This window comes from Pleurodeles waltl, chromosome 5 (assembly GCF_031143425.1).
Source record: "Pleurodeles waltl isolate 20211129_DDA chromosome 5, aPleWal1.hap1.20221129, whole genome shotgun sequence".
Taxonomy (NCBI): domain Eukaryota; kingdom Metazoa; phylum Chordata; class Amphibia; order Caudata; family Salamandridae; genus Pleurodeles; species Pleurodeles waltl.
The window spans coordinates 1,796,970,508-1,796,985,418 of NC_090444.1; the positions used below are offsets into that span (position 1 = coordinate 1,796,970,508).

Genomic DNA, 14,911 nt, shown 5'->3' on the forward strand with positions numbered 1-14,911 from the left:
CACCTACTCCTGCGAGGCCCTCAGGATGCAGAATCACCAAGACCTGCTCCTCCCATGTTGTTAGTTGTGGGGGAGGAGGCGGGGGTCCGCCGCCAGTCCGCTGAACTGCCTGGTGGTGTCTTGAGACCATGGAACGCACCTTCCCCCGTAGGTCGTTCCACCTCTTCCTGATGTCCTCCCGATTTCTTGGGTGCTGTCCCACTGTGTTGACCCTGTCCACTATTCTTCGACATAGCTCCATCTTCCTAGCAATGGAGGTGTGCTGCACCTGTGCTCCGAATAGCTGTGGCTCTACCCAGACGATTTCCTCCACCGACCCTGAGCTCCTTCTCCGAGAACCTCGGGTGTATTTGCCGTGCCGTGGGGTGGTGTGGGTGATGTGTGGGGTGGAGTGTGTGGTGATAAGTGTGCTGATATGTAGTGGTGTGTTGTGTGAGGTGCGTGGAAGTTGTGTGGGTGATGGTGTTGTGTGCCTGTGGATGCTGTTGTTCATGCTGGTGGTGTCTCTCTCTGGCCTTCTTTCTGAATTTTTGGTCGTGGGGGTTTGTGGGTGTGTGTTTTATATTGTAATGGGTTTGTGGGAGTGGTGTGTGTATGTGTATCAGGTGTGTGTATTTTGAATTGTCCAATGTGGTTGTGTTTTGAATGTGTGTGTGTATTTTGAGTGCGGCGGTATGTACCGCCAATGGAATACCGCGGTTGAAAGACCGCCGCATGGATTTGTGTGTCGTGATAGTGTGGGCGTATTTCTGTTGGCGTGACGGTGGAGGTTTTGTTTTCGCCAGCTTATCACTGACCTTTGTGTGGCGGACTTCTGTGGGTGTCTGAATTTTGGCGGGTTCCGTGCTTTGGGTCATAATAGCTGTGGTGGTATTCCGCAGCCGCGGCGGTGTGTTGGTGGTCTTCTGCACGGCGGTAAGCGGCTTTTACCACCTATGTTGTGATGACGGCCTGGGTGTGATCCATGGATGTCACATCAGATTGGACTCATCTACGTTAAAAAAAATTATACATTTGGAATGTTCCCCATGGTGCTGGCCGACTTTGGGCCTAAAACCACAGCTATCCAAATTTGTAAAAAAAAGAAGAAAAAAAAAAAAGCATTGGTTAGGAGTCGAAAAAATTGTTCTGTCCATACTGCGTTTTGGGCCCTTGCCTGTCACAGGCGCTAGGCCCGTCCAGACAAGTGGGTTACTGCTCTTATCGGGAGATGTATAGTAGGAATGTTGGTTGGTAGGAAATTTGTGTATCCTCCTTAGATTCCAGAACTTTACCTCACATGTATGTGAGAAAAAATAATGTTTTTAGCGGTTTGAGGTTTGCAATGGCTTCAAATTAAAAACAAACAAATCACACAACCTTTGTTTGATTCCAGCAAGGCACACTGCCCCAGGCTCCCTCAATATTTTGCTTTCAGAAATGTGTGGGTGATTTCCCTGGATGCTGGCCAAGCTACGATCCAAAACCCACAGCTATCCACACTGAAAAAAAAGATTGGTTTCCCAAATTCAGAAGTGTAAAAACAGTTTCTAAATGTAGTTTATATTTTACCATATGAATTGGTGAATAGTGGGTACACAAAGAAAAAAATGTAAGGTGCAGTTCATTTGTTGGCTATGGGTATCTGGTGCTTTTGGAGAAACTAAAAACCTATGTTGGGGCACAAGTCAGGGGTACACGCAGGTACATGGCGTCCACCTACTATTTTCACTATTACAAGAAGTGGGCCCCACTGAAGTATGCTGAACATGTCCTGGTGTAAAGGTGCAATTTTCAGACACCGGGACACATTCAGCAGCCCCTGCAACTTGTCTGCTCTCGTTTCGAGCAGCAAGGTGCAGGGGGCTTTCATGTTTCAGACTCCTGCTGGGGGCATAACAAAGGCTGAATTTAAGGGGCCATCAGGACTCCTTTTGTTCCACTGTCCTGACTATGGTCTATCTGAGCCTCACACCTAGATGCAAATATAAGGGATGGGAAACAACGATGCATAGCTTGTTATCTACACAACTATTTAGGAGAGGCATACTTTTTACAGTGTCCAGTCCCTTTGTATAAGAGATATGCATGCACTGCTTTTGTAAATCTACCCTCATGAGAAGTTACAGATAAAAACGTTGTCAAACTTACTGTTTTTTCGTACTCGATTCAGTAGTTTTATTTCAATTTATTTTCTCTGGGAAAATCTTACGGGATCAACACAACTTACCTATGTCTTACTTCTAAATTTCAATAATGAAACTAAAGGGCCACTCTTGTTCGCAATTACAGTGAACACGGGCAGCGCACCTTGCATAATCGCTTCTCTGAGCCAATGGAGGGTTGTATAAAGCAAATACTGAGCAGCTTAAGGACTTTTTGTCACCCTGTATTGGTTGTAGGAATTCTTTCGCGCGATTGGCTGACGTTGCCATCTTTTAAAACTGGTCATTGGCTCTAGTGCCCAAGAAATGTTGTGATTTGCTAAGGAAGCTCTTGTCGTCTGCTCATTGGCGGTGAGGCGCACGCCCAGCAGAAGTCCCCACCTTCTGTCAGTGGGACACCATCTGCTCTCCGCGTGACGTGATTGAGTCCCTTCATTAAATGCGAGGCTCCTTCCGTAGCAACGCTTGGCCCGGGACCTGTAACCCTGTTCGAGTGAGACGAAGTCCCGGCCAGCCTCTCCTGGTAATCCGGGGAGAACGAACTAAAGCCAGAGACCTACAGAGTCTCCCGTTGCTAGCGGGAACGCCATCAGTGTAGGTAAGTACACTGCTTTTTGGACTCAACCACGCAAGTAGTTTTCATGGCACCAACCGCCTGCCGCTCCGTCCCGCGTCACGTCTGCGCCATCTCCCGGTGGTGTTCCCTTCTACAGCTGTAGTGGTGAGAAAATGCGTTTCACGCTCGCGGACATGGTCCATCAAAGCTCGGTGTAGTTGTGTTTAGGACCTCCTGAGTGGGTACGGCGGAGGCACTCGGACTCCATTACGACATTGGAGCTCCCTTGAGACTGGAGCGCGGCATCAGGTATCTCGGCAGCGTCCGCGCGCTGCGCACTCGCATAAGTGACGAGGAGGCTCGGTCTGTGCGCGCGGCTGCAAGGTCGGAAACTCGAAAACAAGTGCAACTCCCCCTTGAAAAATGACCGAAGCAAACTTGGTTCCCACAAAGAGTAGCTCACATTCCGAAAGCAGCTTAACCCCTTCCCTACCAGGCCTCCCCCTCTTTCAGGTGCCAGGCCTTTCTTAGCTATTTGGGGCAGTTCGCGCTTAGGCCCTCATAACTTTTTGTCCACATGAGCTACCCACGCCAAATTTGCGTCCTTTTTTTTCAACCTCCTAGGGATTTTAGAGGTACCCAGAGTATGTGGGTTCCCCTGCAGGAGACCAAGAAATTAGCCAAAATACAGCAAAAAGTTAGTGTTTTTTTTTTTAAATGATGTGTTTCCCACCCCTCCCCCCCCTGAAAATGACATCAACAAAGCGTTTGCGGTGCTAAAATCACCATCTTCCAAGCTTTCAAGAACAGACATTCTTGAATCAGAAAATCACAATTTTGGCATTTTACTGGGACATTACCTATTTTTACAATTTTTTGTGTGCTTTTAGCCTCCTTCCAGTTAGTGACATAAATGTGTGGGAAAGCAATGCTTGATCCCGAAAAGCTAAACATTTCTGAAAAGTAGACAAAATTCTGAATTCAGCAGGGGGTCATTTGTGTAGATCCTACAAGGTTTTCCTATAACAGCTGAAATAAAAACATGTTGAGGTGGAAAAAAACAGCAATTTCTCTCCACGTTTTACTCTGTAACTTTTTCATGCGATGTCAGATTTTTGAAAGCAGTATACCGTTACATCTGCTGGTCTCTTCTGGTTGTGGGGATATATAGGGCTTGTAGGTTCATCAAGAACCCTAGGTACCTAGAGCCAATAAATGAACTGCACCTTGCAATGGGTTTTCATTCTATTCTGGGTATACAGCAAATCATTTGGTGAAATATAAATAGTGAAAAATAGGTATCAAGAAAACCTTTTTATTTCCAAAATGGGCACAAGATAAGGTGTTAAGAAGCAGTGGTTATTTGCACATCTCTGAATTCTGGGGTCCCCATACTAGCATGTGAATTACAGGGCATTTCTCAAATAGACATCTTTTTTACACACTGTCTTACATTTGGTAGGAAAGACAGTAGAGAAAGACAAGGGACAATAACACTTGTTCTGCTATTCTGAGTTCCCCCAAGTCTCCTGATAAAAATGGTACCTCACTTGCGTGGGTAGGCCTAATGCCTGAGACAGGAAACACAACATGGACACAACACATTTTTACATTGAAAATTGACATGTTTTTTGGAAAGTGCCTAGCTGTGGATTTTGATCTCTAGCTCAGCCGGCACCTAGGTAAACCTACCGAACCTGTGCATTTTTGAAAACTAGACACCTAGGGGAATCCAGGCTGGGGTGACTTGTGGGGCTCTCACCAGGTTCTGTTACCCAGAATCCTTTGCAAACCTCACATTGTGGCCAAAATAACCACCTTTTCCTCACATTTCGGTGACATAAAGTTCTTGAATCTGAGAGGAGCCACACATTTGCTTCCACCCAGCGTTCCCCAAGTCTCCCGATTAAAAAAAAAAAAAAAAAAAAAAAAAAAAAAAAAAAAATGGCACCTCACTTGTGTGGGTAGGCCTAGTGCCTGCAACAGGAAATGCCCCAAAACACAACATGGACACATCACATTTTCCCAAGAAAACAGCTGTTTTTTGCAAAGTGCCTAGCTGTGGATTTTGGCCTCTAGCTCAGCCGGCACCTAAGGACCCAAAGGATGATAGAAAGAAACAAAGGGGAGAAAGAAAGAGGGGGGAAAAGAAACCCGACGGCAGAAAATAAGATGAATGAAAACAAGAACCAGCAAGCATAAACAGGTGTAAGAATAGTGAAAGAAAAAGGTTCTGTCAAACTTAGAATTCAGTAATAGGGCCGTAAGAAAAAGTTTGGGGCTCTGCATTTATGCTTTTACAAATTACACACTGCCCCACTCCCAAATGTCACCTCCACATCCACCAGCAATAATCTCATGCTCTTATCGTTGGCATAACTCTATCTAAACCAACCTCGCATTCACTAGCGGAACTTGACAGTTCAAACTGGAATCAGTATAACCAGAATACTCACAAAGATTGGACCATACATTTCTCATTAAGAGGTATCTGCTCCTCATCAAAATAAGTTGAAGCCACCCAGTATCCAAAGATGAGAAGGAAATGGTGATAAAGGTAACTGATAAGAAAAAGGCACATGCAATTTCAGTCCCAGCTAGCGTTTTCAAGAAAATATTGGCCTTCATAAGGAAATATTGCTAGATTGTATAGATAAACTACCCAAGTGGGGAGATGTAGAAACAGCGAGAGACATCACAAACTATGGCTAGTAATCAGAATCTACACTCTACTATGATCGCTAATAAAAACTTGGTATATCCTAGACATGTTACACTGCAAAAATGGTACAGTGGAGGCAGCCTACGTGGCCTACTTGCTTACAGTAACACTGACATGTTGGCCTGCCTATTCGCCGTTAACTCATCCTGCAGGGGCCAGGCCTAAGCAAGCACACATGATCCTTCATTTCATACGTAGCATAACTCTGAATTATATCAGTTTCCCAGACCTAAGAGGATCATAGCAAAGCAACCTTGTGGTATTATACAGTACATCGTAAACTTTGCAGCATTGCTCGGGTAGGTGTGTGTGAGAAAGAACAAAAAACAATACTACCCATACCCCAGCAGGGTAACAACTTGGCAACATTTAACACACCCATATCCAGTGCTCTTGAATTTCCACAGCCACAAAAAGGCAACGTATCTTCCTTTCAAGGAAAACTGCTTTTCAACATTTGTGATTGGAATTGTTAAATAAAGCACATCATTTCAAATTTTTGTGATTCATTTTTTGTTGTGGTGTGACTGATTTAAATACTTCTGGAGGAGTAAGCAGGATTATGCAAGGTAATGCTTTTTTGAAGTGAAAAATGCAGTTGCGGGATCTGCCTGCCACCCACGCTCTAACCTCATGTGCCAAGAATTAAAGACTTGGGGCCTGATTTAGATTTCGGTAGACAGGTTAATCCATTACAATGGTGATGGATATCCCGTCCACTGAAATATAAATATCATTGTTTCCTATGGCATTTATATTTCGGTGGATGGGATACCCGTCACCTTTGTGACAGGAACCTGTCCACCAAAATCTAAATTTGGGGCCTGATTAAGATCTTGGAGAATGGGAATCCTCCGTCTCAAATGTGACGGATATCCCGTCTGCCGTATTACGGTCCCATTATATCCTATGGAGACCATAATATGGCAGACGGGATATTTGCCATATTTGTGACGGAGTAGACCATCCACTGAGATCTAAATCTGTCCCAAAGCATTAACCGTTGAAATAAAACAGGAAAAATAAGGAGATGTCCCTCTAATGGATACAATGAATAAATTGAAAGTGGAAAACCTGTGATCGATCCCAGCTTGACAAAATTGTGTTATCCTAGGCAAATCAAACTCTTGTGTTTTGATTTAATAGGCTGTACTTGTTACACAGTATATAATTAAAGGATGCAGTTAACATTCATGCGGCCAGCTGCACTCTAACCTCCTGTATCAAGAATTTGAGACAAAACATTAACCTTTGATGTGAAATAGGAGAAATAAAGAGATGTCCTTTTAGTAACATAGCTAAAATCCATTAACTGAGCCAACTGCCTTGCATTGCAGCCTTTAAAATCAGTTTTAGCCATACTGCGAAGCATCTGCGCTGCTGTACAGCATGGCTACGAAACTTTGCCAAAGCCAGTATCTCTCATAAGCAAGACCTATTTGTTTTTCCCAATGTTTGTTGAGGACAGAGACTTACTTTTGATCATCAGACATTGACCCAGAGCAGGAGAGAGAAAGATTGAAAAGGAAAAAAGAATAAAGAGAAAAACAGTGGCAAAGGGAGAAAGCAGAGATGAGAAAATAACCTGTAGAGTAAGATAAAGAGTTAGGAAATGTGGAAGAAAGAGACATAAAGAGATTAAAAGTAGGCAGTCTTGGTATCTGGTATCCCAGTATTCTGCAGCAGAAGCAATGGCCTTCTGAGAGAAAAAAATTGGTCCCTCAAATTATTATTTTATTTATATATGTTTTTATAAATCTGCACGTTAAGCATATATTTATCACTGTATTCAGATACATTTTTGGTCCCTCAAATTATTATTTTATTTATATATGTTTTTATTTATCTGCACGTTAAGTAATATATTTATCACTGTATTCAGATACATTTTTGGTGTATGTCCACCAGTGCTTAATTTGTGCTTGTTGTTTCCGGTGCTGAACACCGGCACTTAGTTTTGAGGGCCGGGACTTATTCTTCTGCCTCAAGCATTTGCTGCGAGCAAAAGATACATATGGGAAAGACGGAGGAAGAGAAAAAAGAAAAAGCGTCACAAAGGGAGAAAGTAGAAAGCTGCAGGATTGAGCTGAAAGGGCAGGGAGTGGCTTTAAATGGATTGAAGAGGCCCGAAATGGCTTCAGGATTAGGCCGCCTCGTTCCGTATTCCCACATTTAATTGCAGCAGCCACTGGTTTAAGAGGAGGACTTTGAGCACCGGCACGTTTTTATTTACAAATTAAGCACTGATGTCCACCGTCCTTCTCGCCCTTTGCTTTCTCTAGGAAAGCAGCATTCCTTGCATTTGGTTTGAAAAGCATGTTATTAATTACGGCCATTTGCTCTGGATTTAACAAGCATTTCACCCTGTTTATTGCCAGCAGCATGTTAATGATAGTTCTCTCTATGAACTGGGCTCTGCAACTGACACCGGATCCATAGCAGCATGTTATCCTAGAGGCAGAAGAAAGAGATGCGAAGCCTCATTTTGCCAAGCCTGGAGATGATTTTAAGATATTTCATTGACATTCGTAAATACTGTCTTAGAGTCTTCTGACCTATTGCTTAAGTGTTGCTTTGCACACATTACAAGAGTCCCACGTCACATGAAGATTTGCTAGAACAGCTTGCAGCAGCTTGTCATTATTTAAATGCAAGAAGCAGCACGTGCATAATCCCTGAAGCCTCATTGTGCTTTGAACTTCAAAATTAGTAGGAGCCGTACACTTATAAACAATGTGATTTCCATATTAGTGCGAACTTTTGAGTTTACTTTTACTTGCAGTGTTACGATCTGTGTGACCATAGTAGCTTAAAGCAACTTTGCTGTACTTTTTCTTTCTATGTGTACAAAAAATGCAGTAAAAGAGCCAAGATGAGAATGAGAGGTTAAAAACAGACATATAGGGATGATGACCATTCAAGTGAAAATGGGAATTTACCAGCTACGTATATAGGGTTTTTCTGAGTCTGAAGTTATTATTCAATACTTTAGCTAAATTATGTGATTCTACACTGTACATACCTTCTAGAATTCTGTTTTTTCCCCATAGGCAATGTGCCTTTTTCAAAGGTCTCATTAAGACTGAAAGGGTTAAGAAGTTGGGTAATAAATATTTACCCTGATATTGGCTTCCTTCTAAAAACGTTTCCTAGTCGCTGCTGCTGATGTAACAGACTTGTTTCTCACGATAAGTTACCTGGCAGGCTGTGGTACAGAAACCGTCAACCAAAACCACATTGCCCGTTCATCGGCTAATGAAAGAAAACAAAGCAGACAGCGAGAAAGACCCAAAAGAAGCACCAGCTTGGTATAAGGCAGCAGACACACCTGAGGAGGAAGAAACTTTTCACCCAGAAGATACAGAAATAAAAATCTTCTCAGCCTTCCAATTTCTTTAACAGAAAAGTGCACCCAGGACCCATTTGTTTCCATGAGATGTCAGGCATGTGCACCCCGTCTTCATTATTTGAGTGATCAACTACTCGTTTTTGTACCTACTTCCCAGAACTGATGCCACCTCTTCAATCAGTTTCGGGCTGTCTTGTTACCACTGTGCTGTGGGCTTAGACCAGCACCCTCTTTTTCTGTGCTCTGACTTCTGAAGATAATTGCAGACATGCTAGGCAGAAAATCATTCAATTTGTTATCTGTGCGGGTAATCCCCTCGCCTGCTTCCACTGAATGTTGCATTAGCAAGACAAATGTGCATTATGCATATATTGGAGCACGGAGGCCGAGCTCTTGGGCAGTACACTTGTCTAAAGCAACTGGCTTACAAGAAGTATGTTTCTTGGTGTCTCAGGCCCCTTGTATCCTCTGTTACTTGTTTGGTGTGGTTGCTGGTACAGGCATCGTGAGTTGAATTGAATGAACTACAAAAAATGCAATCGGAGTCGAGATGATGGAGAGAGGGTAAAAAAAAAACATCTTGGGAAGATTACTCATGGCGGGGGGGGGGGGCTTGTATCGAGTGGGCACGGAGGTGACAAGTCTATTTACGAGTAACCGTATGAAGCAAATAGTTCAGAAAAGACTGTCTGGCATTTGACCTCAGTCTTTGAATGCACAACAAATGTGACGAGATAAGAACAAGATTTACAGGCCTATTTACAGAGGAGCTTGGAGCAGCGAGTGAAAATGTGAGTGTTTATGTTAAGTGCTCCTTAAAAAAGGAAAAAAGTAGTTCCTAAAAGAAATCCTAAAATGGAAGCAGTGGATGGATATAGTACTTAGTCCCTGCTCTTAGGGAGGGCTAAACTCCGCAAGAGGCATGACAGATGCATGCCATGGACAAATCAGGAGAAAGAATGAGAGCGATGATGGAGACAGAAAATGGGAAGCCCACAAAGTATATACAACATGTTTTGAAGAGATAGCCGAGACCCAAAGAAATGATCAGAGCTATATATCAGCAGCTGATAGTAAAAGGCTCCTGATGTAGTAATTTGTTTGTATCTCATCATTTATGCCTTTACTTCTTTCTACTTACTTTTTAAGGTCAGAGTTGTGACATTACAGTTATTAAAAAATGACATACCACTAATATACAGGGCATGAACTTTGGTTCTGCCCCATTCAACCACTGGCTTAGTTTGACAAGTCTCTTTCAGCCCTTGGCTTACGACTTTGTCAATTGTGTCTTGGCTCATCCCAATGGAATACCATGTTCCACCTGCCTCCTTTATTTGTATCCTTCCTCCACAACTGATGTGTTTACATTGAACTGCATGAGGGACAACTTTACAACACAAGGAAAGAGTTGTGGCCTAACGGCCAGAGCTGCCAACTATGGTACCAGGGAACCAGGTTTTTCTGGTGTGGACTCAACATCCTGTGATTCTGGGCAAACCACTTAATCTCCCGATGCCTAAACAAACAAACAAGCATAAGAAAAGAACCTGACCTTGTGTGATCTAATTTAGTGCTCGGGTAAAGTGCCCAGTACCCTTGGGCCAAGATCTATCTATCTATATTTAAAAAAAGAAAAAAAGCTGCAGAAAAAAAAAACCTAGAGCTCTTACCAGGTCCTGCTGACTCCCTCCTGGGTTTCCTGCTCCATTGTGCTAATGCTGCATGCATTAGCACATTAAACTCAGACCTACTGGCTTTGAAAGCTAGCTTGCCCCAGTGAAGTGTTTCATGCTGCAGTAATGAGTAAGCGTGTGCACCCAAGGACAGTAAAAGTTTGATTTTTTTTTTCCCCATCAGAGGAGCAGGCCAAGACAAGTTACAAAGAACTTGGTCTAATTGCTTCAGTGCTATCAGTCCTTTGCTCCTTAACAAGTATTAAGAAATACCAGAGCTTGTATCTAGATGTTATAGGTTTAGGTGAATATAATGTCCATGATTTAAATCACCTGGAGCTGCTTTATTTTATAGCACAGTGAGGTTCTGTCTCTCTCATGTGCGTGCTCTCTCTATATGTAGATGATGAATGGGATTAATACTTAATTTGCTATCCTTAACATTTTCGAGCTGTGCTGCTATTATGTATTATACTTGGATGTATCTTTACAGAGATCTTTGAAAGATTGGATCCCCTTGAATGGATCCACACAGAATAGTGACTAAGGTAGGAAGAGTGGTGATGTCCACATATTTTGTGCAATAGCAGTAAGTCCATGAAATTTCGTGAAAAATAACAGATTGTTCTCTTAACATGTGCCAATGTTTTGAAAGTGAACTATGTCTAATCCTGCTTATCTATCATTTATGTGTTCACATGGCCAAACCTTTGAATCAGGTGTGAATGGCCTAATGCTAAGAAAGTCAGTATATAACTATGTTAACCAACGTCCATAATATTTCTACCTAGCCTGCTTATAATGGAGCTGTGTGAAAGCCGTCCTGACAGGCCACAGCTGCAGACCAGCATCACACAGCAAGGATTCAGAATGTTGTCTTAGGTAAGTTTCACTTTAGTTTTCTGTCTCCTTGCTTGCACGTAGTCTTTAGATATATCACCCTTTGGTACAATCTGACAAAACCCAACAAGGACGATTAATGTAACTTCAGTTTACCTCCTAGAAAGCATTTTCACACGTGCCTCATTTTGCATAGTCTTTACCCTCAGGATGGAGGCACGTTTTAAGTCACAAGGGTCCCCATCAAAGATGTAGAGTATAGTACATTTGAGACATACTTTAGATGTCAACTGCTGCTTTCTTTTTCATCTTTTTTTTTAAGTCCTAGTGGGGCAAGTGCATGGGCTGCTTATAATTTTATGCAGGAGGTGTGCAACTTACTATTAAACTGGACGAGAAAAAGATAGCTTTGCATATAGACTACTACTGTGGCAAGTCCAGTGAATTTCCCTAGATTGTACTGTAATTGCACTTATATAACGCTTACTACCCTCCGTGAGGCGAAGAAGTGCATTATGCCAAGCAGCACTCTTCTCTGGAACCCAGTGTTGGTGGCTAATCCATTGATTGCTGGTTATTGGGATTAGTCTTTTTTTTTTTCTAAACTTTTTTATTAAATTTTGGTTAATACATATACAACTACTTTCTCAAATGTATACAGTACTTCAAGTCCTCTCTTGTGCAGCAAAAGGCAGTCCGTTCCCCTACCACAAATTGTATTGTGCATTTAATTCGTCAATATTGACAGCTTGTGCATGGCCTAGTCGCAACCCATTCCTTATCTTTCTTTGGCCCTTTAGTGTTTCAAGAGGTCACCTCAGATGGCTCTATCTGCTCTTGCACTTATTCATTCAACCTTAGCTCGTAAAAATTCCACCAGCAAGCCCAACTTTTTAAAGATTTCCTTGGGCATCCCCTAGCTTCATATGTCACTTTTCCTGCCCTTGTGTACAAGCCCATGGGCTCTTGGGCTGTTACCACTTATATTTAGGTAGTATTCTCGGGACCTCCGAATGTTTTGCCAAATCCCACCAAATGCAAGCACTGCACATATAATCTATTTTTTTCCCTTGGAAAGCCTACATCATAGGGTATTCCCATCAGGATTCATCTTGTGCTCTCAAGCACACCATCAATGCATTTACTCAGTGTCTTTGATGGGTTCAATTAGCAGATGAGCTAGAGGAGGGTGGGTATTGCAAATTTGCAGGGTGTGAATTTCAAAGGATAGATCGTTATATTTGAGATTAAGAATGGACAATTTGCAGAAATACAGTTAAAGAGATTAAGGCAAACATGCACATGACTTGGAATAGGCTGTACTTCGAGAGGAGACAATCATAAGATAGAACTTTTTGAGAAAGTCTATAAAGGGAAAACAATGAAACATGACTGTTGAAAGTTTTAAGTCAAGGTGAAAATTGTCATATAGAATTCTGGGAATGTAGAGTAAACGTTTGAGATAACATGCACTCAGAGAAAGTAGAACTGTTTAACAAAATTGTATTTGCATGAAGGATAGTGCTATATTAGGTGCTTTTTATAGGCCCTAGAACTAGGTGACTAGCCTGTCCTCTGATAGGATACCGCTAGACCTCATCTTCTGCAAGAACAACTGATCAGTTTAGGGGTTGTAAGCTTAGAATAATGGCTGGGGGTGTGTGTGTGTATATATATATATATATATATATATATATATATATATATATATATATATATATATATATAGGGAAGTATTGAGAGTGTGCTTAAATTAACCAATAATCTCACAATAAAAGCAGTGTGAGAATATACAGGGTAAATAACACAAAGATGGAAAAGATTATGCAATTACAGTAGCGGCTGTTTAGTCACCTACCCTTGACTGACTTGAAAGAAGTTGTTTTTACTAGGTCAGTTTAATGGAGTATGATATACTCAATACCAAATCTCGAGTTGTCCAATATTTTTTGTAGGTTATTTTGTGAAACTGGGGTTCAGTGGAGAGTAGCCATATTGGGGGTGTACTGGGAACATTACTGTAGTGCATTTATAATTCATAAATTTCCAACATATGTGATTATCGTTAACATGGCATGTTGATACCAGATTTGTTGAATAGTTTGTCTTGCTAACACCTGCCCCATCTTTCCATAATGCACAAACCCCAGGTGATGACTTCCTAGGTTACTGTACCGCACAAGGCCTGTGTGGCATTGTCTCACATTTTACTTATGTAAAGTTACTATGCTATTTACCAAAGTATTCTGCTATTTCTTTGCAGTGCACTACGTCATCTTCTTGAAATGCTGATTCAGAATATTGTTAGACTGGTTGGCACCTGGCAAGTATTTCTCCAATTTAATGTAACCTTTTAATCTGATTATCTTGATTATATGCTTTAGAATAAGTGAAATAATTTTTTATGCACAAAGCTTTAAAAAATGTCTACTCTTTTTTTTTTTTTACATTTAGGCTAGAGCAGCAGAGATGATGCAAATGTATCATGCTTCTCAACTTCACACCTCCAAACGGACTTCTGTTTCAAGTGATCCTAAATCATTTACCCGGACTCATTAATAGCAATGAAGACCTCTTGCATTATCAAAAATGTTCTTGCACCTATTTCAGTCAAGCAGCCGCAGGAAGACTTGCAACAAGGATGCACACCGGTTTGTAGTAGTAAATCTAATAAGATAAATGATGTGTTGAGATGCTTTGTTGTAATTCTATGTATGTTGGGGTATTTATTTAGTGCAAACCTAGCTAGGATGCTGGAAAGAACTGAACAAAAGTGAAGTCTCAGGGGTACAGAGCAAGGTCTTTACATATTAGAAGGTTACACACAAGTTCCTGTGGCGTATAGAAATAATATCCTTTGATTAGTTCAGTCTTTAGCTTCTTTCAGAACTGCAGGAGGGATGAAGCACTGAAGAAAAGCAACTTGTGTAAAAATAAGATTGTTGAGTAGGTGTCTCTATGCATAAAACACTTGCACTATTAAACAAGATCAGAACTGACTAAAAGACCTTTATCCATCATGAAAACATTAAGCGATCTTCTATTTTTTTTACTTGGCTTACCTCTTAAATGGTCCAGGCCACAACAGCTTTAGTTTTGTTGCTTCTTGTCTACGCCAATGGACTCCACGTCAGATTCCAAAAAGTGTTTGCTACAAAAAAAAAAAACAGGTTTTTAGATTGAACCAACACCTCCGTTCCACTTCTAGCCTCAAGGCTGTGCACTGGTTACCCATTGCTAGAAGACTTTCAGCAAAGGAAAGTTTTGATCAAGAACTGTAATTTTCCTAACATTCCCTATTTAATCGGAATCCAGTCAGGAGGAAGCTACTCAAGTAAAAACCTGCAAACTATGGAACACTTTACCTCCACCTTTAATTCAGAAAAGTAATAAAAACTTTGTTTGACAATGGGAATCTTTTTGATTTCTATGCTGTGTATTATTCTATCGTCTAGTGGTTGGATCTGCAATGGTGTCTATTTTCTCTTTTTTTTTTTTTTGTGGGAATAGTCATTGACTACTTGTTTTTGCCCCATCTCTGTGATGTCACTCCGGAAGCTCCATTGCGTTGTTGCCCTGTTCAGATTCCTTTTTCCGACTTTGGGCTTGGATGCAGTGGAGCGA

At 41.6% G+C, this 14,911-nt stretch overlaps 1 protein-coding gene across 1 annotated transcript in view; it reads left to right on the forward strand.

Annotated features, from left to right (window-relative positions):
* The first annotated feature begins 2,470 nt into the window (after positions 1–2,470).
* LOC138297156 (zinc finger protein 729-like) overlaps positions 2,471–14,911 on the forward strand; it is a 355,358-nt gene continuing 342,917 nt past the window's right edge. Inside the window, exons 1-4 of the mRNA XM_069236647.1 lie at positions 2,471–2,742; positions 11,239–11,329; positions 13,551–13,610; positions 13,742–13,938. Coding sequence (XP_069092748.1) covers positions 13,852–13,938 — 87 coding nt within the window. The 5' untranslated portion in view covers positions 2,471–2,742; positions 11,239–11,329; positions 13,551–13,610; positions 13,742–13,851. The remainder of the gene's footprint in view (positions 2,743–11,238; positions 11,330–13,550; positions 13,611–13,741; positions 13,939–14,911) is intronic.